The sequence below is a fragment of the Misgurnus anguillicaudatus genome, chromosome 7, assembly GCF_027580225.2.
Source record: "Misgurnus anguillicaudatus chromosome 7, ASM2758022v2, whole genome shotgun sequence".
Classification (NCBI taxonomy): domain Eukaryota; kingdom Metazoa; phylum Chordata; class Actinopteri; order Cypriniformes; family Cobitidae; genus Misgurnus; species Misgurnus anguillicaudatus.
Window position 1 is genome coordinate 38,972,839 of NC_073343.2, and position 22,244 is coordinate 38,995,082.

Consider the following 22,244-nt stretch of genomic DNA (forward strand, 5'->3'; position numbering starts at 1 on the left):
GAATTCGTAAAAGATTTAAAGCTGCAGCAATGCTAAATTGTGAAAAGTGCAATAGAAATAAATTTGAATTGAATTCAGAAAGATAATATGAGATCTACTACATTTAAGCATAATTATACCTACCAACTTACAATGCAAGAGACTATCTACAAAGAAATATCTACAAAACAAACTGTACATCCTGCATAATGGCTCTACCTGGCCAGGTTGTCCCATTCCTTGGACACCTGCTCAAACAGGGCTTCCATGGCAGAGATGCAGTCATGATACTCTTTTGTCCTCTGCAGATCTTCCCCTCTTTGAGTTTGCAGTTTGTTGGCCTCATGGCACAGTTCCAGCCATGCATGACTCAGTCGACCAATCTCGATGTGCTCAGGAGACTCTTTCCCATCTGTCAGTTTACTCACAAGCTCTGTCATCTTAGTCAGAGTGCTTTGTCTGCTTTGAAGCTGCTCGCCAAATTCCTACAGAAAACATGAGCAAAGACGACAGACAGGAACTGATCCTATTTACTTTCTTAATGCAGTATTTGTTGAATAAATCAATGAGACATTTTTACTTTGGCTTGATCCAGCATGTTCTGAGCGATCTTGATCTCTAGTTCGGCAGGTCTTCTGGAGAGACTTTGCAATTGCTGTTCCATATCCTGGAAAAGCGTTGACAATTCCTGCTTCTGTTCCTTAATCTCCCTCCAGCTGTCTGACAGCTCTTGAGAAGTGGCCATCTTCTCCTCGATCTGTACAATTTAAAATATTGATCATAAACATCTGTATCCTGGCCCATAATGAATAAATTAAATCTTATATCTTGATATAACCCAAAGAAGTATTGCAGTTACCATAGATTTAGTTTGCTGTATTTTGGCAGCCGTTTCTCTCACAGTCTCATCTGACAAGTCACACACTGAACACACAAGGTCCAGATATGTGCTGGCCTGTTCCTGCAAAGCTCTGAGGTGCTTCATCTGTGGAGGAAACCATCAAAATATAACATTATAGTAGGAAACACAAGAGATCACGTCTCGTCCAAATTTTAGAACCATTTCCTATTTGGAGATGTTATGCAAATTGCAGAGAACATTAAAAGCATTTAGTTAATACATGTTTAGACAATTTCTCAGCTGGTCCATTTCGTTTAGCACCTCAGCTCTGTGGTATCTACCTGTTTCAATGCCTCCTGAAGGCCGTAGGGAGTTTGTGCATGCAGCTGGATCTCATCCTGAACGGTGGACAGCCACGCCTGGCACTGCTGTAGGGTGTCCTGATGGCTCACATGTTTCTGAAGCTCACGATCCAGACTCTGATACATCTGATAAGCCACACATACAACATAAACTTACATTATAAAATCTCACCATTCACATTTAGTTTTATTAGCAGCGATTCTTACACGCTGAGCCGTGCTGCAGATGGCTGAATAACTGTCCCGGGTTCCCTGCTGCTCCGCCTGTATCTGCTGTCCAACCTTGGCTTGGATTTGCTCCGAACAGCTGCTGGTGAGACGATCCCCTTTCTCTTTCAGGTTCGTCAAGCGCTCCTCAAAGCCGGCTATATCCTCCATTATTGCCTAAGTAGATCATAATTTGGTTTCTTATTGTATATCTTACATAGCAACAAATAAAAGTATGCTACAATACGCACCTTGTGTCTGGCTAGCTGTTGTGTGGCTGTCTCTAGATTGCCGCCTTGCATTGAATCCGAGGTGACCAGCCGGCTGGACATCTGTAGCAGCCATTTCTCCACTTCCTGCAGTTCACTGTTATAGTCCTCATGTTCTCTGACGCTCTCCGTCAAGCTTTGCACACGGACCTGCGTTCAACACGTCAATATTAGACCAGAATCGACATGTGGAAAGATACAGAGATATGGCATTATCAAATGTCTTGACAGCACCTTAGCATCATTGCACAGATCTTGATAGTCGGTCTTCAGCTTGCCGATGTTCTCACTGATAATCGGATCACGGATAGTTTCTAGAAGAGCCTCTCCTTTCTCGATAACAGATCTGATTGCCGACTCGTGGGATTGTATACTCTGCTGGATTGTCTAAAGGAATACACAAAGATTAGATTATGTAAAGAGTTTCATTTTTGTATTGGAGATGGTGAGATGTTTTGCTCACCTTATATTTGGCTAACTGGGCTTTCTTCTGGTAAAGTTCGGCCTTTGGCTCCACGGGTGAAGCCAGGAGTGATTTGGTCTCTGTTAGCCACTGCTTTTGAGTTTTATATTTGTCTAGGAAGTCTTTGGAGAGCTGTATGGATTTCTCAGTGGTACCGAGTTCGGAGCGCAGGGCTCTAATCAAGTTTTCCAGTTGGGATAGTTGGGCGTCAACTTCCTCCTTTAGTTGCTCACCTTCGGGCTCCTCCAGGAACGTCATGGCACGATCGGTCTTTTCACGCATGGTCTTTAGAAAGGTGTGGCCCAGCTCCATGTCACCCTGAAGAGCCTTCAGACATAATGATGTGTTCAGATGTGAAACTATTTACACATGAACCTATTTCTGCTAGATCACTTTTAATTCCTAATCACATACCTCTAGTTTTTTCATTTTCTTCTCCAGGGCACCACGATCGACCACATCGATGGTAGTTGTGGTCACACTGCTAAAGTTCTTCTGAGCTGTGCTCAACCAATCAGAGAAGGTACAGAAGACACTCTGAGATTCTTCAATGCTGGACACTTCCTCCTTCAGCTGTTTCATTGTGTCCTGCTCAACAATGATAAAAATAATCAGTAGATGTTATGCTTTAACACCTGAGGTCTATATTTATTTCTGCGATGAGAATTACTGTACCATTAAGTGCAGCAGCAGGGCGTGGTAGCGTGATGTGAGTTGTGTAGCTCTTGAACTGACTCTGCTGCTGATGGGCGTCTCTTCTAAAACCTGCTGTGCTAAAAGACCGAGACCCTCGATTTCCTCCTGATAGACCAACACCTCCTCATGCCAGCCCTACACAAACATTACAACAATATAATCAAAAACTACACTGCTATGTATTAATCTTCATGTACCATTTCTGGTACACATTTACTATAAAAATCCTCCTGAATGAACCGCAGCTCAAATGTCTTACTCACCGATGGTAGCACAATGTGGTATAAAACTACAACCTTTGGAAACCAGCCCACATCTTTCGCTACGAAGACACCATCTGTAAACCATCTTTACCAACCTTGAGTAGCTGAAGCTGTGCCTCTTTTGTTGCTCTGTCTGAGCGACGGCCGGACCGCAGCTGTCCTTTACCCTCCATCACCTTCAGCCAGTTGTCCAGACGCTGGAACTTCTGCTCGATCTGTCGGAGTTTGGCCAGAGCGCTGTTGAGCTGAGATCGGGTCTCACCCAGCCGGGCTTGATACGACCCCCATTCCTGCTGAACCGTTTCCAGGCATCTGTCCTCTTGCTGTGGTATTCCCCAGGGAATAACCTGCTCTCGGGTCACCAGGAGGGCGTTGACCAAAGCCTGACCCTCGGTACAGTGCACCTGCAGTTCCTTTAGACAAATAAATACACATCTAATTAGAGTTATCTCATCAATTAAGAGAAAACATTTCCCTGCCTATGACACTTTCCTGATGTGTTTTTACGGTTATCTGTAATTCCCCTATTATCCACTAGATGGGACCTCTTACCCAATTTATAAAAACTGAAGAATTTAACTACGAATGAACGAATTTAATTAATTTTAAACACCTTTTATGTTTTGATAATCGTTCTGAATCTGATCTCTAACAAAATTCCTTTACAAAAATGCCATTTTTTCAGCTTTTTGGTCAAAATTTGGTATTTTTTAAAAAACCTACCCATTTTATAAAAGGTTATAAAAGATAACAAATGAAGATACGATGAAACATTTTTTTTCATTTTGGTTTTTTGTTTGAAAGCAAAGGGTCTGTTCTTTCATTTGATATACTTTTACGTTTATTAGGGATGTCAAAAGATTAATCGCGATTAATCGCATACAAAATAAAAGTTTGTTTTTGCATAATATATGTGTGTGTGCACTGTGTGTAATTATTTTGTATATATAAACACACGCATACATGTATACATTTAAGAAAAATTTTATGTATGTATATATTTTTAATCTATATATAATATAAAATATATCAAAATCTAAATAAATAAAAATATATTATTTATACATAAACAAACTTTTTTTTGTATGCGATTAATCTTTTGACAGCCCTAATGCTTATAGATGAAGGCATTTTGTGAAACTTTTGTGAAAATCACAAAAAAATGCTGGCGGGCAACTTTAAAAAAAAAAGCCGGAGGGGAATGAGTTAAATGTAACTTTTCATAAAACTATTCTATGTAAGTAAAATACTGTATTTATTTAAGTAGTTACTTTATAGTTATTTAAGGTTGATCACAATGAAATAACCTTCCTCTTTGGCACAATGGTTATATGCTGCTCAAAGGGTTTAAACCAACAACCTAACAATTAGCGTCCTTAAACTTGAACCACCGCACCTGTTAACCCAATTTATATGTAACACATTACATAATAGAAAAAGGTTATACTTTATGTCATGCTTTCCTAACCCTTACAGTGTAACTATACATTTAAGTACTCATGCATGAAGTACTCATGATTAACAACGTGTATGTACTTTAGGGTTATGGTTTGGTTTAGAGTTAGTTGCATGAAATTATTCATAAATTACTGTTATTTGCAAAAAATGTACATGTTAGTGTTATCAAACAGAGCAATTGTGAACTCTGAGTACAAATCAGTTTAAGAGACCTGTAATTTTCGTAGTGTTTCCTCCAGGGTCCCGACGTCTCCCTCCAGCTGTGTGTAGCAGCTCAACGTCTCCTGTTGTTGTTCCAGCCAATCTTTAAACTCGTGCAGGCTCCTCTGATACTCCTGGTGGGCCAACACCAGCTCTTCAGCTTTGGCCACAGCACACTAACAGAGAACAACACGAGTCTCTTTATATTAACATACAGTAGCTGCGTATGCTAAACATAATAAGGGAATTATGTGTAATACCTGTGCTTTATCTTTGACAATGTTGTAGCGCTCCTGCAAGTCCTGAATCTCCAGCTGGGTGACGTAATGCTCAGCCATGCTGGAGCCCTTCATAGATATGACCTCCAAAACGCTACTGTGACTTACGACGTCCTCATACAGCAACTGAAATATTAGAGAAATGTTTGTAAGACCAAACAGAATACGATTAGCCCTTACTCGAAGAACAAGAGAGAGTTGCCTACTTTGGCTTTGCCCAGGTTGGTGGTTTTATCTCTCATCTCTGAGCATTGCTTGTCTGTAGAGTTTAAAGTCTCCTCTACCGTCTCCATCCAGCTCAAAAACTGACGCACATCTTCCTGATAACTGGTCCACTGTGAGAGAGCTCCCTCCAGCTGACTATATAAACGCCAACATCACATATGTTAACACAATAACTCATTTAACGGACACATATGCAAAAAAAATTTTTTTACATAAAGTGTTTGGATATAAATGTCTATTGGCAGTGTGTGAACACAACAACCCTAAAAAAAATAACCCTCTCCTTTTTTAATCACATAGACATGCTGTTTTGATTCTCTTGTTAATGTGATGTCACACTGATAAAGCTCCGCCCACAGCCACTGACTGACTGGTTAATTTTACCTATAAGCTTTACTAAAAGTGTTTGTAAGCACGTTGTAGGGCTAACATGGCTAAAATAATATTGTCTCAGACTATAGTAATCAGATCTATTTTTAACCAAAAGCGTTCACAGTCTGTTGGTTAGGTGTGTTGAGCAGTAGCTCATTTGCATTTAAAGGAACACACATTAAAAAACACTTTTTTGCTCTAAACCAAATAGGTGCATTTTGGACATGCTATAGCAAATGATTTGTGGGGTATTTTAAGCAAAAACTTCACAGACACATACTAAGCACACCAGAGACTTATATTACATCTTGTTAAAATGGGCATAATAGGTCCCCTTGAAATTTCAATAATGCCTTACATATTTCAAAGTGATATATTTGCGCTATAGTATCTCAGGTCAGATATGGATCATGATCATCTCATTGACCTTTTGCATTGAATAGATGCAGACAGCAGCCCATCCCAGGAATCTCTGAGATCTTCGATTTGTTGGCGGACCAGCTGTACACCTTCAGCCGAGGTGTTTCTCTGTACGGACTCTCCTCTTGTCAGCAGCATCTTCAGCTGTATCTCTTTCTCTTGACGCGCTGTCAGTAAAGCCTGAAAAATCCTTTCTGGTCAGGTCTCTCATTACATGTACAGTTTGGTTCCAAAATGCAATAAACGTCATTTTTTTATAAGTTACCACCAAAATCAGTATTTGTGCTATTGGTGGTCAGACCCAATAGCTAGCGAGTAATAATTTTCTCATCTATGCTTTTTACCTCGAGTTTGATCATCCTGCTGTCCAGAACGTTCTTGTCTGCGGTCGGAGTGCAGTAGGTTTGTAACATATGACTGGTGTCAGCAATCCAATTCTGCAGCTCTTTCAGGCCCTGAGAGAACAGCTGGTGCTCGGACACGATCCGATCGATTCGTGAGGCTTTTTCCTATAGAATCAGTTCAAAAGAATCAATTAAACAAACTCGCTTTTGATATAAACCGAATCAAGCATAAACATCAACAGTAAGTGCTTAGCCTCAGACTTTAGTGCTCATTACAGTTTAGTTAATGAATCATTTGATACGGGAATTTTATTAGAACCGATGAATGTGTTATGGGGAATACAATCCAGGAAAAGATTGTCTGATTATGTTGTATTTTTATTGGATTGATTATTCCATATGTTAGTTGTTTGACCATAAAATAGCAACTTACGTTACCATAAATACCTCACTTCTGTGTTAAAATTGACTTGAAAGAAAAGTCATACTGAAACGTGATCCACACATGCATTAACCATCAAACCTTAATTGTTCGTAAACTTAGGAAACAAAGAAAAAAATTACAAAATTAGAGACCGCCAGTCTCGGTCCTCATTAAATTTTATAATATAAAGTCACATTTCTTCATGTTCCACAGAATGAAAGCCATGTAGGTTTGTGTCGAATAAATAAGGCAAAGTCTCTTTTGTTTAAACCAGGGGTGTGCAATCCTGCTCCTAGGCCCTGTTTATACGTACATGGTTATTTTGAAAAACTGAGACATTTCCCCTTGTTTGCACCCTTTGTTTACACGCCTCTGAATCCGATTCTTTCTAAAAACACAGTTGCATGTAAACTGAAACAAACGGATGTTTAGGCATCCAACGTCACAGTATGCGCCAGAGCTCGCACCTACGCCAAAAGTGCGAGTAACGTGGCCTTGAGCTTCTCGTTACACCGCCACCTAGAGGTTTGGCATGCTCTTGACGGCATATATACACAAGTACATGTCAATGAACACTTTTCTGAAAACTGACATGTTATTTTTTGAAACGGAGAGGTTGAAATGTCCCTTTATGAAAATCGTCGCTCACGTGTAAACGTAGTCCTAGAGAGCCGGTCTCCCAACCCTAATCAAACACATCTGATCTTGCTAATCAAGGTCTTAGTAGACAAGGGCCCTGTACCAAATGGCGCACTTCATGTGGACTTTCGGTCTCTGGGTCCTTAAATTGGGCGTGTTTGCTACGAGTCCGTAGGGTGTCCCATCTGTCATTTTTACGCTCTGAAGTGTGCTCATCAGCGCCCCCTTTGCACCCTTGACACAGTCTTTGATGAAGCCCGCAGTGCTGCAGGCTTCACGCACTTTACCAACGAAGAAGTCCTTGCGAAAGAGCAATCAGACCAATCAGATGACAATTGTGAGGAGTTTTACACTGATGGGCAACTTCTCTTCCTATTTCTGGTGTGACGCTCAAGTCCGCCCCAAAACACGACTCGGGCGCATCCTCGTGGACTCGCATCAAGGGTTCCCAAGGTCTGGACCACAAGACCCCATCAAAGTGTGGACCCCGAGGAAGTCCACAAGTCCGGAGCGTGCCACCTGGGACAGAGCCAAACTAGACACTTTCAGGTAGGTGTGTTGAGTTCAGCTAAACTCTCCAGGACACCGACCCTCCAGGACCGAGTTTGGACATCCCTGGTTTAAACTTTAATCACGTCATACAAGATTGACGGTCTACACCTAAACCTCAAAGAGAAACATTTATCTTCCATCGGTGCAGGCAGCTAGCGTTGCAGGCAGGTGGGACGTTACCTTGGTCAGATTGCTTAAAGCTAGATATTGCGCTGAGAGCTGCGAGACACGGTGCACAAAGCCCTTTCCGGCCATGTGTCCGTCCCACAGGTTCTGGGCCTTCTCTCTCAACCTGTGCAGCTGAGACTCCTTAGAGGCAAGTTCCTCTAGCAGAGACTGAAAGCAAAGGCAGGTTAGCACAGGCAGCGTCGTACACACACAGGCTGCGTCCGAAACAGAATACTTCCATACTATATAGTAGGCGAAAAGCAGTACGCGAGGCAAGAAGTATGTCCGAATTCAGAGTATTTAAAAAATAGTTGGCGTAAAGTACCCGGATGGCCTACTACTTCCGGCAATAACCTGAAGTGTTCATTCGATGGACCTTTTACTATCCCATATTGTCCCAGGAGAGGAGTTATCCAACGAAGAAAACGAGAGGCTTTGTTTTATACATATACTTTATATTTTATACTTATACTATTTTCATAATATACTGTTTTAATAGTTGAAGAGTAGGTAGTTCATCTAATTCAGTACCTACTGTCACAGTATGCGATTTCGGACGCAGCCACAGTCCTGTGTTAGTTAGAAGTTAATAAAGCAACATGGCAGCTGACAGTGAGGACAGACATTATTACATTAGATAAGAGATGTTAACATGAGAATGACATGAGATGCAGATTAAAGCATGATGCAAGCACAGCCATTTTGCTTTAACATGATTTGGGTATTGACCAGTAAATAGGAATAGTTAAACCCAAAATTATATTAGCCCATATTTGACTCGCCCTGAAGGCATCTTAGGTCAGTGGTTCTCAAACTTTTTCAGCCTACGGCCCCCTTGTATACGCTACATTCCTTCGCGGCCCCCCCAAAGAAAATTTATGACAAATTTGTTCTAAAACATAACATTAAACTTTTGTGAAAATCATAAAAAATGCTGCCGCTGGCTGGCAATTTATTTTTAAAACGCTGGCGGGGAAAGAGTTAAAAGAAGAAAGTCATATACACCTATTATGGGTTAAAATATGGGCCATTTTCACTTTGGGTGAACTATACCTTTAAATAAAAAAGAATACAAATACAAACGGAACTGTAACAATATTAAAAAATTAAATGAATTAAGGGCACATCGGATGGAAAAAGTTTTTTTTAAGGAAAAGTTCAACATGAACAGCAGTGATGATGTAAGCGAAAAAAGGTGCTGGGTCGGATGAGACAGAATGTGGCGTGTGATGTACTGTAGATGGTTTTGATCTACTACACCTGTAACCTGTGCAGCTCCTGTTTCTTAGCTGTGAGGTCATGAAGCCGACTGCTGCTCTCCTGCACAGCTTCTTCAGTCTCATTCAACCAATCCTGTAGAGGCTCGACACTCGTCTCAAAGTCTCTCATCTGAGCTTGAAGATTCTGCAATCAAACAGTAATCATGCAGCGTTAAACAACAAATTATAACAACTTTAATCCACAGTATCGACTCTCATATACACAAACAGTTGATTTATGTTTCATGAAATGTTCACCTGTAAAGCATTTTCTCTCTGATGCAGGTTTGTCATGAGTGTTTTCCAGTCCTCTCTGGTTGTGTTGATTTTTGCTCTGATAGATTCCAATCTGTCTTTAGCGGTGATGGTCATCAGTAGCTCTCCGCTGCTAGCAACGGCATTCAGTTTCCCGTGGCCTTGTTCTCGGTCACTCACAAACTCCTGGACGTAAGGGAATTACTTTGTTTTATAAAAAACCCATTTAATTGTGTGGGTAACTTAGTATGAACAAACAAACAAACCTGTATCTTCTGCAAGCTAGATGATGCTTCTGCAAGGTTTTGGGGCACATCGAAACATTTAGCCGTGTTGATTTTGGCATTGACAAGCCACTGCTGGAAGTCTCGAAAACAGGCACGAAATTTCTGCTCCAGCAGTTTCTCCTTTCCCTGACACTCTCGGGACGCCTGGAGACTCAGACTATAGCAGGAACGAGAGATGATAAAGTAAGAACTTTTATTGATCCTAGAGTTTTGAACAATATTGACACTATGCCCACAACACAGAAGCCTATTTCACAGAACAGCTCGACAATGTTCAGATTTACGTTAAATGTCTAGAAAAAAGTGTTTAGATATTTACACATAAATAGATGCAAATCCTAAAGATGCCTTTATACTGGGCATGAAAAAACAACATTCAATAAACCAGAAGTCATTCATTTCCTATGGAGAGTCGCACAAGGGTTGCATGTGGTTGCGATCACCAGCAGATGCAAAATTTATAGATTCAATATGACCTTTGGATGAATTAACAAAGTAGCGACTAGACTGCATGTGACTCGTCAACAGGATGTGATGTATTTTAGTATCTCCAATCAAAACACTGTGTCCGATTTGATGATTAATCTATTTTTGTTTAACTTAATCAGTAACACTTATTTTATTTATTTCTTTATTTATCAAGGACAATGCACAGACAAACATTAATCTCAGATAGAGAAAAGATGCTCTGCACCAGAATTAGCTACTAACTAATTTCCATCTGTAGTCCTTGGGCAGGTCAGTAAATAAATAATTTCTCCAAAAAAATCTAACATACCCAAATTTCATAAAAACAAGCTGCAAAAAAGACCCTCAAGTGCATCTCGGAGTATAGCACAGACGCTCTTCACACCACGAGCGGGCACGTGCGCCACACGGCCGAAATGAGAAAGACGTGGTCCGGACCGTCACTGCCTGGAGGATAACTAGCCAGCAGTGTTGGGTGTACCTAGTTACTAAGTAATTAGTTACTGTAATTAAATTACTTTTCCTTTGAAAAAGTAAAGTAAGGGATTACTCTTATTTTTCTTGTAATCTAATTACAGTTACTTCTGATGTAACTAAATACTGTGTATGGACTCTAAACAATTATATATACTACAATACAATAGTGGATTTAACATGGTTTAAGTTTATAATTCTCACTATAAACTGGTTGATTATTAGCATTAATATTAATGAGAAGCTGGCTGTTTATTAATACTTAATAGCACATATTAATGCCTAATTCTGCAAAACCTTATTCTACATCCTACACCCTTCCCATTTCTACCAATACTTAAAATTTATAACTTCTTTAGTATTAGTTGTTGGAGTATATTTAGGCAAAAGTAGTTAATAGTTAGTTAATAGAGAGAATTGGACCCTAAAGTGGGACCATAATAATTGATGTACTTTTATATATTATTTATTTGAGCTATTTCAAGCCTATCCTTGTATCATGTACTAAATAGGATTTAGAAAGTAATTAGTAATAAGTAATTAAATACTTTTTGGAGAGAGTAATTTGTAAAGTAATCTAATTACATGGTTGAAGATGTAATTAGTAACTAGTAATTAATTACTTTTTTTGAGTAACTTACCCAACACTGCTAGCCAGTTGCTAAAACATCTCGGAGAATAGTACGGACGCATCACACCGCGAGCGTGCACTCGTGCCACGCGGCCGAAATGAGATAAAGACGTGGTCCGTCCATCAGTTTTTACAATTTTTGCGGCATCTATCAACGTTCGCCAGACGTTCTACAACATCTGCTTTAGTTTGTGTTTATTAACCCTTTAGTTTCACTTCATCACACAGCTATTCCCATTAGAGGTAAAAACATTTAATTCATTAATAATCTAGTATGTGGTCATTTTCTGTCATAGTTTCTTTAAAATTAAGTTTTATTTCAGTGTTTTAAATATTTTAATTTTCATCATAACGTGTATGCCCCTTTGATTGCCATGCCCCCAGCCCTGCCCCCCACACAAGCCTACCACCTTAACTAACTAATTTTCTGCGGGAAACCCTGAATTACCATTATTAAAATTACCTGTCCTCACTTAAAAATAAATCCTTTAAAAATTATTGATTACTGATAAGTAAATTATAAATGTAATATTTATATGTTATTATTTTTAATAGTCATAAGTAACATGTAGCAATAGCCAACAATACATTCAAAATGATCAATTCTTCTTTTTTGCCAAATCATTAGGATATTAAATAAAAAATAATGTTTCATTAAGATATTTAGTAATTTTCCTACCGTAAATATATCTAAACTTTCTTTGTGAGTGAGTAAGGACGTTAAAGTAAATTTCTCAATATTTAGATTTTTTGCACCCTAAGATTCCAGATATTTAAATAGTTATATCTTGCCCAAATATTGTCCTATCCTAACAAACCATACATCAATGGAAAACGTATTTATGCATAAACTTCAATTTAAAAAAATGAACCCTTATGAGTGGCTTTGTGGACCAGGGTCACATATGATCTTTCCAAAAAAATTGGCAGTCTTTTGTTATATATGCATACCGTATTTTTCGGTCTATAAACTGCGTTTTTTTCATAACTGGTGCTGTATCTTATAGTCAGGTGCGCTTTGTAAGTCAGTATGAATTAATTTTGACATTTATGAGGCAAGAGACAACATTACAGTCTACATCCTCGAGAGTCCGACATATGCTGATTCTGTATTTCTGTAATTCAATGTATTCTGTAATGTCGAATGACGAGTATTCTAACTTCACGGTAGTTGTCTTGTTTGTTTAATTTAGCCTATTCAACCTTCCAGGTAAGTTCAGTATGTTTATCGTTTAAATATCTGATGATATTACTTTTAATGTACAGACATCTATTCAAGTTGTTCTAAATAAACGCGATGTATAGTCCACTGTGACTTATATATGTTATTTCGTCTTAATGACGCATTTTTGCGTCTTATAGTCCGGAAAGTACGGTAGCTGTTTATTGTTTCAATCATTTGCATTCATTTCCTTATTTCACTATGATGAATATTCGTAGAATGAAGGCTGTTTACTGGAATGAACTTCTCTTTTATGTTGGCATGGATTTATGTTCAAACTGAAAGTTTATTATGACTGCCACTAGGGGGCGAACTCCATCAGTCGTGTCCAAATGTTGCATGAAGTGGAAAAGCGGCACTACAGTTGTAGGATCTCATACCTGTTATATTCTTTGATGAGGTTGGATACTCTCTCAGATTGAGCTCCAAGATCTCTAGAGAAGCGGCATAGGTCATTCAGCTGAGACTTCAGGTTATCAGACATGGGCTCCACATTCAGAAGAGCTTCTAGCGTGTCCTGACACATAAACAATCATTATGTTAGACTTAAAAGACAGGCAAAAACAAATAATACTGTAGATGTGGCTTTCACTGAAAGTAACGGTAACTTACTGTAAAGAGATATTAAAGCCATAAAAAACAGATCAGTGATGTTTGATGATTTGATGTTTTTGCAGTGTTACCTTGGCTATCTGCCAGCCCTGCACGGCCTCTTCGCCAGACGTCATCTCCTCCACCTGCTGCAGGTTCTGCCGGCACTCACGCAGCTTGCCGCTGAACTCCTGCAGGTTCTGTTCCAGCTGCGCAGCCAGACTGTTAAACTCCTGCTCAGAGTTGGCCATCTGATCCAGAACTCCCTCCAGACCGGAGCACGCGTGTTTGGCTCCGCGTTCCCACTGCTCCCAGGCCGACAGCAGCCCGGCCTCTTCTCTCTCCAGCACCTCGCAGCCCACCGTGGACGTGTGGTCCCGCGTAGCCGCCCCGCACCGCTGCACCCGCGACAGCCGCTCGCGTCCGCACTTCCTGGAGTCTAACAGCTCCTGAAATGGCATCGCGTTAAAATCAAATCTGTACAGATCTCAGCTAAAGCTTTAACACTCATATACTTACTCTGACTTTGGAGAGTTTCCTTTGAACAGACGCTGCATCTCCGGACATGTCGGACCAACGCTGCAGCTCTTCTTTAGCTGAGGTGAGCCAGTCGTTGAGGTCACGTACTGATTCCACATACTGCTCGTGTTCTTTGACAACCTCGTCCATCTGCTGTACTTTAGTCTATAGCACAAGACGGGACGTAACACATCAGTTATTCTGACCCGAGTGATTGTATCCAGGTATTTATAATGAATGCCACTAGAGGTCGCTAGTCAACATCAACGGCGTAGCTTGATGATGCTGTGTAATAGTGTGGAATGATGGTATTTAGATTCTATCATGGCAATATTTTTTACCTTAATAAGCGTTGTGATGTTAGTAAACTGGGCATTGAACTCAGATTTCTGTCCTTCGGCAAAGGTCTGATCTCCTGTCTTCTCATACAGCTCTGTACCCTTCTCGTTCAGACAGGTCAGAGATGCAGAATGGACCTCTACGTCGGCCTGTATGGCCTGCAGACGCTCCAGCATCGAGGACTTCTCCTTCAGGCCAGGCTGCTGAGGCAGAGCTACACCAACCTCCTGCTCCACCATCTCCATCCACTGCTGGAGCTGAGCTTTACTCTCCAGAAAACTGGACCACTGAGCCACCGTCCACTCCAGACGACTGCATCATACACAAGAACATCAGGATTAGATTGTTACCAATTCAAAATGAATAATAATACATATTTATTTATATATTTAATATTATGCTATACAGTAAACTAAATAAAAAATTTGGGGATTGAAACAAACTTTTTTGTGTTGAAATTTCAAATCTTTATCCAGCCATCTACAATACCACAATTATAAACACACAAAAAAAGTGCACCAACAAGCACCCAAATTACTGCCCTTAACTTTTTATTGTTTTGAGTAGGAGGTGATTTACACCATAAAATTAATAAAACAATTTTTTTGTCTAGAAGCATAATCTTGGTCTTGTTTTAAGAAAGACATAAAACATTTTTCCAAAGTGCCTGGAGATGAAAATATTAAATAACAAAATGTTATAGCATTTTACATTTAAAGTTGGGCAGTCAAAAGATTAATTGCGATTAATCGCATACAGAATAAACGTGTATTTTTGCATAATATATGTGTGTGCACTCTTTGTAATAATTTTGTATATATAAATACTAGGGATGCACCGAATCCAGATTTTTTAGGTTCGGCCGAATCCCGAATCCACCGTTTAAGATTCGGCCGAATCCGAAACCGAATACCGAATCCTACTCGCATCCTTATTCCAACACAGTAAAACACATTAATGAATTAAAAAACGTCCACAGCAGTGTATTTTTCATTTTATTTAATTTTAACTGTACATTATGCCAGGATGACAAGTTGGAAAACTATTTTGACAATTACCATAAGCCTATGCATAATGAAAGCGATGCGTTGCGAAACGCTCGTTTTTCCAATAAGCAAGCAGCTCCGCGCTGAAAACTATATTTAACTTTGAGTGAGAAGCTCCGCTCGTCAATGTCAGTCTTCACACGGCCGCCCAATTACAGTGGAGGAGGGGCGGGACATTACCACAGCAACCAACCGGCTCACAGCTGAAGCATCACAGCTACCAAGCGCTCGGCTGAAAAACAGCTGGCATTTGGGGTCCTCAAGGCGTTTTCAGCGGTGTTTAAAAGTTTTGGTGTGTCCAGTTGACCGAAAGAAAAAGCTCATCTCCACGTCAGCACCCGATGTGTGTAATCAACGGCTGCGTGACGTCGACCAGCGTAGCGCAAGCCTAGGATTCGGTTCGGTGGAAAAAAAATCTAGGATTCGGCCGAACCCGAACCCCGCCAAAAAGCCCAGTATTCGGCCGATTCCGAAACCGAATCCTGGATTCGGTGCATCCCTAATAAATACACACACATGCATGTATGTATTTAAGAAACATTACATATTTTGTATGCGATTAATCACGATTAATCTTTTGACAGCCTAATTTAAAGATAATGCAATCAAGTATATATTTTATGCATAAAATTATCACAAAAAAATTTGGTTTGTGTTACACTTTTAGTGGTTTAATCAACAACGGCCACTAGGTGTCAATGATTTGCGCATACTCTTGTCACAAATTAATAAATTACTGTCACTGCTTTATTATCAATTTAATTAAATTTTATTACTGCTAAAAGAGTTTTGAAATATGAAAACTACATTTTTAGACCTTTCCAGTGATATATAGTTTGTCGTGATAAATTTTTACATGCAAAATAGTGATGTAAACTCAGGTGTCCCGCTCACGGGACAGCGCCAGTTGAGGTAACTGGCTGATTTGTTTTGTCACCTGTGACAGCTCATCGCAGTCATAAGGATGTTGGCCCATGAATCCTTAAGACTTTTCAGTTGCGATCGAATGACCTCCTGTTTATCTCGACTGCAGTTCTTCAGTACCTGCTCTCCCTTCCCCACTGTCATGTTAAGCTTCACCTCTCCCTCGCCTTTCATCAGCAAAATGTCCTAAAAATAAACACCAAAGATTAAACATCAGCAAAGAATTTCATTGCAATCTGATATAAAATAACTGTAATGCAAAGGTCGTAAATCTAAATATAGAAAGAATTACAGAGTAATATACTCTGGGTAGACAGTGTCACAACTAGGCATGAGCCGGATACCATTTCCAAGGTATGAGCTGTGTTTACACAAAATTATTTCAATCATTAAGTCATGAAATTGATTGATGTTAACATTTAATATATATTACAAAAATATCTTTTTTAAAGAATATTATTATAATTTAACCTGGCATACACTGTTGTATGTTGCTAAAAAATAAAATATATTGTGTCAAGTTGAAAAGTTGTTGTTTGTATACACAGACGTTTGCAATGACAATACCACAACATCGTGAAAGCCTTTTTTTTCCTTAAAGGAACACGACGACTTTTTGGGACTTTAACCTATTCACCGTATCCCCCAAAGTCAGATAAGTCCATACATACCCTTTTCATCTCCATGCATGTCGTAACTCTGTCTGACGCACGCACCGCTAGCCTAGCTTAGCATTATTTTGTCACATATTTGAAACAGTATGCTAGCTGGAGCCATTTACTTCCAGTCTTTGTGCTAAGCTAGGCTAGTGGTGGGTGCATCAAACGGGACGCACGGAGATGAAAAGGGTATGTATGGACTTATCTAACTCTGGGGGATACGGTGAATAAGCTAAAGTCCCAAAAAGTCGACGCGTTCCTTTAAGGTTATCATACCGCCACATCTAATACTGGCCCATGCCTAATGACAACAGATTTTGAATGCAGTGCAAAAGGTCATGGATTCGATCTCAGGCAACGCAACTGATCTAATATAATGCACTGTAGTAGGTTGCTTTGGATAAAAATTTGAAAAGTGTCTACAAGCAGTTTTAATTTGATACAAACAAAATACACAAGATACAAGTTCAATGAAATGCAGATTTGACCTACCACTACAAAAAGTTTAAATGAGTATTTGCTTTATTTCCAAAAAAGTAATTAATAATAATACATTTGTAAGAATTTGATACAGCGCAAATAAACTTGTACAAAAATATAAACTGTGTTTCGTATCTGTGACGTCTGATTTGTGTTTTCTGACCTGCACCAGTCCGAGTCTTTTCTCCAGAGTTTCTTTATTTCCGCTGGTGCTGTTAAGTGAATTGAGTCGTTCCTGAACGGCGCTCAGCCAACCCCACGTGCCCTGCAGCATCTCCTCAAAGTTCTGCTGCTCGTGCAGACTCGTCTGACAGAAGCGCAGCCGTTCCCTCACTGCCTTCAGTAGAGCCTGATGCTGCAGCTGCAGCTGCGCAGACGCCCGCAGCTCCGCCCCACTACCGTGTCCTCCTTCGCTGAGAGCCTGAGCTTCCTGACACAGACTCTCAAATGAATCCCTGCAGGAGGAAAATAATTCATAATTGAAAAAAATCCTTTAGTTAAGATGTATTTATACACTATATTAGTATTTGTTGTACTGCCTGTTTTATATCTTCCATTATTCTCAGTTGTGACGCTCATAGAATCATAATTGTACTGTCTGTAGCATACATTTATAAAACCAGGCTTTTCTCCTGTAGGAAAAAATATCAGCATCAGTAGTATTTACTGTAGTCTGACCTCTCTTTAAGCACTTCATGTTGAAATTCCTCCACGCGCTCCAGCATTGCTTTCTCCTGGTCGCTGTGTCTCCCCTCGGGCAGCTCTGTGCTTAACCTCACATCCATTCGCTCCGACCAGCGGGTCAACCTCTGCAGACGGCTGTCAAAGCTAGAGAGATAAAGAGCACCGATTTCAATTCACAAAATATGGGGCAAAAAACAAAGCATGCCTATCTCCTCCACAGCAAAGCCATTTATTGGCGGGAATTATTTCAAGCAATCCGGTGCTCCATTATTAAACCCAGCGAGGAGCATGGTGGAGCCGGCGTGAAGTTCTCACCCGCTGAGCAGGCTGGCACTGTCCTCCAGGTTCTGCTGATTCTGCTTACATTGCTCCACGTAGCCGTCCCAGTCCTGCTGGATGGAGGAGAGGTTCTGCTGGACCTGTGCTCCGCTGGCTTTGGGGAGGTGCAGAAGAAGCTTCTCACCCTCGGTGCAAACATGCGTTAGACGACAGTCTCCATCTTCAACGCGCTCCAGAGCTCCCTGCACACAGAGGGCAGGGTCAGTGTGAAATGACCATGAATGGTTGATTATGGGTTGATTATTGGTTGCTAAGGCATTTCTATTGCTCATATTAAAGTCAGACTTAAGAGACTATAAAGTCAGAGGTTTTGATAGATCCCAGATAGGGCTGCAACAACTAATTGCTAAAATTGGAAATGAAATTTGTTGTCAACTGTCAACTAGTTGGTCTGTGATGTCACATGCTCCCGCAACATTAATGGACAGCGCGGACACAGATATGCTTCAAACAGCACGAGCTGTGCGCTAATAAATAAAGTCACTTTTGAAGTTATTACTGTAACACTGCATGTATATCACTTTCATATCATAATGGCTAATTTATTTTGATTATTATTATTAACTCATTCCCCGCCATTGACAAATTATCTCGTCAATTAAGAGAAAACATTTGCATGAAACAAAAACATGTTTCTGATGAGTTTTTATGGTAATCTTTAATACCGCGATTATCCACTAGATGCGGAACCCAATTTATAAAAAACTAAAGCAAAAATTATTTAATTAATTTTACACGTGTATGTTTTGATAATCACAATTGCTTGACAAAAATTTAATTATTTCAGTTTTTTGCTAAAATTTTTGTATTTTTGAAGAAAAATACCCCTATTTAAAAGTTTATAAACAGAAAAAAATAAAAGATAGAATAAAAGTTTTTTTTTCCTGTTTTGTTTGTTTGTTTGTTTGGGGGCGGAGGGTCTGTTCTTTCATTTGATATATTTGTATGTTTATATATCTTTAGAAGAAAATTTCCTGGAAGGCATTTTGTGAAACTTTTGTGAAAATCACAAAAAATGCTGGCGGGAAACTTTTCAAATAAAAAAAAGGCTGGCGGGGAATGAGTTAATAATAATGAATAATGTTAATTCTCATCAAGGTCTAAAGTTGATTTAAAAGTGGCAAAATTTTCTCATTCGCACATCTCTGAAATGTTTTTGTTTATTTATATTTTGACATTTCAAGATATTTTACTTTTTAAAAGCTGCACAAACTTAAATATTAAAACCAAAAAGATTATATTAGTAAAACTCTGTAGTAATGTGTGGCTTTCACACTTTTAAAAGTACACTTCTACATGTAAATACCCCAATTTAGTGCCTTATTTAGCTATAATAAGCGAAAAGTCTAATTAAGTAAATATTTAGGTTTTTATCCGATTAGTCGATTAATCGAAAAATAATCACCCGATTAATCGATTATGAAAATCATCGTTAGTTGCAGCCTCAATTCCAGACCAAGTTTTAAAAGGCTGTGGATATTAATAAATGTTGTTGCGAATTGTTTACTTAGCGGGCATGCACACCAAAGCTTTATGTTTTCAATTGTTTCCAATGAAAGCGTGGCGTTTTTAAAAACAGCCAACAGCTGACTTTTTTTCAGCGCTCAGCAGTTTTTCCACGCTCACCGCTGAATGCAGGGAGTTGAAAAATATTAAACTTTGGGTGAAAAGCTTAGCTCGTCAATGCCACCTCTCACACGGCAGTCCAATCACAGTGAGAGAGGGGCGGGACATATATCACACCAACCAACCGGCGTGGGTATAACAAAGCAGAAGTCAGCAGAATCACAGCAACCAAAGCGCTCAGCTGAAGAAAGCAGCAGTCAGCAATCACCGAGCGTTTTCAGCCACATACAAAAGCTTTCGTGTGCACTCCCCCCTGTCTTTAGCCAATAATCGACACTTTTAGCAACCACCTGTAGCAATGCTCTTTGTTTCAAAAAGATAAAAAAACAGTTTGGAAAACCACATACTTTTAGTTTTTGCAGTTTACGATCTACTAGGCTCATGTCTCCAGAATGATCGGAGCATTCTCTCACAATTTCCTTCTGTCCAGACAGCCATGTGTGAAACTCCTTGACAAGATCTGAAGGGAGAAGAAATCAAAGCAAGCCTCAAGTATTTATCTTGAAAACATATCCTCTCCTTTAATTTATGAAGAACATTGTGATTCTGACCGTGGAAGTGTTGCTGCAGGCCAAGCTGTAAGGATCCCAGTTTTTTAACACACTGCTGATTGGCGGTTTCATATTTTTTGATCAGATCTGTCAGGGATGAACCCAGAGCGGCCAGCTCCTCTGATGGGTATTTCCTGCAGAGCGCGTTCAGGCTTTCCCGGGCTGAGTCGATGCTCGTCCGCTGGTTCTGGAGCTCCTTTTGGATCTCCTATAAACATTATACAAAGACAACTTTAGTGGCTTTTATTGCTCGTCTCCTGATAAGCATGCGTGTCAGATGGTCTGTACCTTCACTCTACAGATCTCTTCTGGAGCGGTTTCACACGGTGAATCCAGCAAAGACCTCTCAACGTTCTTCAACCACTCGGTCATCTGGGAGAGGAAATCTACCAGCTGCTTCTTCTGAGAGCAGAAGTCTTGAAGGTTGTTCTTGGCTTGATCACATAACTCCTCTGTGTTGCTTATTTTCCTTCTGAGGTCCGTCTCCATGACCTGACACGAGATCACAAACAAATATCACATCCAATCGAGAAACCTATCAACTGACAAATGAAAGATAAATAGAAAATTAAATCGAGTTACCTGCAGTTTAGCAGGGATTTCTTGAGCACCAGCCAGTTCTTTCAGCTCTAATACTTTCTCTTGTAAAGTATTTATCTTCTTTTCCTTCAGGCCAACATCCACCTACAGTATACAGACAATACAAATATATATAATATATATAAGCCCATTCTCATGAAATGCGTATAAATAGTACCCAATGTGAGAAGTCATGCAATACATACGCCAAATTCCAATTTTGCATGCATATGATACGCATATGATTTCCGTTCACTTAACTCTTTCGCCGCCATTGACAAGCTATCTCGTCAATTAAGAGAAACGCTTCCCTGCCAATGACGAGTATTTCCGGCATCCGCAACACCGCTATTATCCACCAGGTGGCTTCTGGAACTTATAAAACCCCGAAGTATCGCCCTAGGGCAAGCAGTGGCATGCCTGTGTATGTTTTGAGGATCGCTCTGAATCTGATTTCTATAAAAAGTCTTTCACAAAAATTTAATTATCTTAGCTTTTTGCTCAAAATTTGGTGTTTTTGAAAATGCTGGCGCTGGCTGGCAACTTTTTTTAAAAACGCTAGCGGCGAAAGAGTTAATGAGTCACATCTTTTCGTGTCATTTTATATGTTGTTTTTTTCTGGTTTTTACCATTGTCGCTTGGGTTTGGGGTTAGAACAACATTGTGTTACATAAAATGACATACTAACCCAAGTGACCATGGTTTAAAAATAGCCAAAAGATGGAGAACCCTATATATTAAATTACATCCTAAAGCAAATCCCAAATCTAACCCCAAACCCAAGCAAAAATGGCGAAAAAAAGAAAAAACACATAAACTGACACGAAAAGATGCGCCGTATTAAGGGCGATTTATAGTCGTGCGTAGGTCCTACGGCGTAGCAGCGACGGCGTAGGTTCCGCGTCGGTTTTCATTTATACTTGTGCGTCGCCGTCCGCGTCGACGTGCAAACACACGCGAAACCGCTGGTTGGCAGTAATCACGCGTGTAACCACAGTAGCAGCAGAAGTCGTCACAGAAGAAGAAGCTAAGCAAGTAAACCCACAAACGAAGAAGAAATAGCAACTTGTTGTGTATAATTTGAGAAGACCAGCAATGATGGAAGTAAATAAACAGCGACTTATGTTTCAGTTTGAGTTAAATCACTCCT

The 22,244-nt window shown here is 39.8% G+C and overlaps 1 protein-coding gene across 5 annotated transcripts in view; it reads right to left on the reverse strand.

Annotated features, from left to right (window-relative positions):
- Nucleotides 1-22,244, reverse strand: part of syne1b (spectrin repeat containing, nuclear envelope 1b) — a 135,826-nt gene that overhangs the window by 67,884 nt on the left and 45,698 nt on the right. For all 5 annotated transcript variants that reach the window (XM_073869946.1, XM_073869947.1, XM_073869945.1 and 2 more), the window contains 32 exons: nucleotides 21,098-21,199; nucleotides 20,804-21,007; nucleotides 20,516-20,723; nucleotides 20,312-20,424; nucleotides 18,315-18,520; nucleotides 17,994-18,143; nucleotides 17,479-17,770; nucleotides 16,190-16,362; nucleotides 14,209-14,518; nucleotides 13,868-14,032; nucleotides 13,441-13,797; nucleotides 13,138-13,274; nucleotides 9,942-10,119; nucleotides 9,679-9,861; nucleotides 9,422-9,565; nucleotides 8,174-8,329; nucleotides 6,379-6,543; nucleotides 6,042-6,214; nucleotides 5,224-5,377; nucleotides 5,000-5,143; nucleotides 4,751-4,915; nucleotides 3,176-3,493; nucleotides 2,797-2,952; nucleotides 2,536-2,709; nucleotides 2,122-2,448; nucleotides 1,893-2,045; nucleotides 1,641-1,808; nucleotides 1,390-1,566; nucleotides 1,162-1,308; nucleotides 839-964; nucleotides 560-736; nucleotides 199-464 (listed from right to left, as the gene is read on the reverse strand). In XM_073869946.1, coding sequence (XP_073726047.1) covers nucleotides 199-464; nucleotides 560-736; nucleotides 839-964; nucleotides 1,162-1,308; nucleotides 1,390-1,566; nucleotides 1,641-1,808; nucleotides 1,893-2,045; nucleotides 2,122-2,448; nucleotides 2,536-2,709; nucleotides 2,797-2,952; nucleotides 3,176-3,493; nucleotides 4,751-4,915; nucleotides 5,000-5,143; nucleotides 5,224-5,377; nucleotides 6,042-6,214; nucleotides 6,379-6,543; nucleotides 8,174-8,329; nucleotides 9,422-9,565; nucleotides 9,679-9,861; nucleotides 9,942-10,119; nucleotides 13,138-13,274; nucleotides 13,441-13,797; nucleotides 13,868-14,032; nucleotides 14,209-14,518; nucleotides 16,190-16,362; nucleotides 17,479-17,770; nucleotides 17,994-18,143; nucleotides 18,315-18,520; nucleotides 20,312-20,424; nucleotides 20,516-20,723; nucleotides 20,804-21,007; nucleotides 21,098-21,199 — 6,068 coding nt within the window. The remainder of the gene's footprint in view (nucleotides 1-198; nucleotides 465-559; nucleotides 737-838; nucleotides 965-1,161; nucleotides 1,309-1,389; nucleotides 1,567-1,640; nucleotides 1,809-1,892; nucleotides 2,046-2,121; nucleotides 2,449-2,535; nucleotides 2,710-2,796; nucleotides 2,953-3,175; nucleotides 3,494-4,750; nucleotides 4,916-4,999; nucleotides 5,144-5,223; nucleotides 5,378-6,041; nucleotides 6,215-6,378; nucleotides 6,544-8,173; nucleotides 8,330-9,421; nucleotides 9,566-9,678; nucleotides 9,862-9,941; nucleotides 10,120-13,137; nucleotides 13,275-13,440; nucleotides 13,798-13,867; nucleotides 14,033-14,208; nucleotides 14,519-16,189; nucleotides 16,363-17,478; nucleotides 17,771-17,993; nucleotides 18,144-18,314; nucleotides 18,521-20,311; nucleotides 20,425-20,515; nucleotides 20,724-20,803; nucleotides 21,008-21,097; nucleotides 21,200-22,244) is intronic.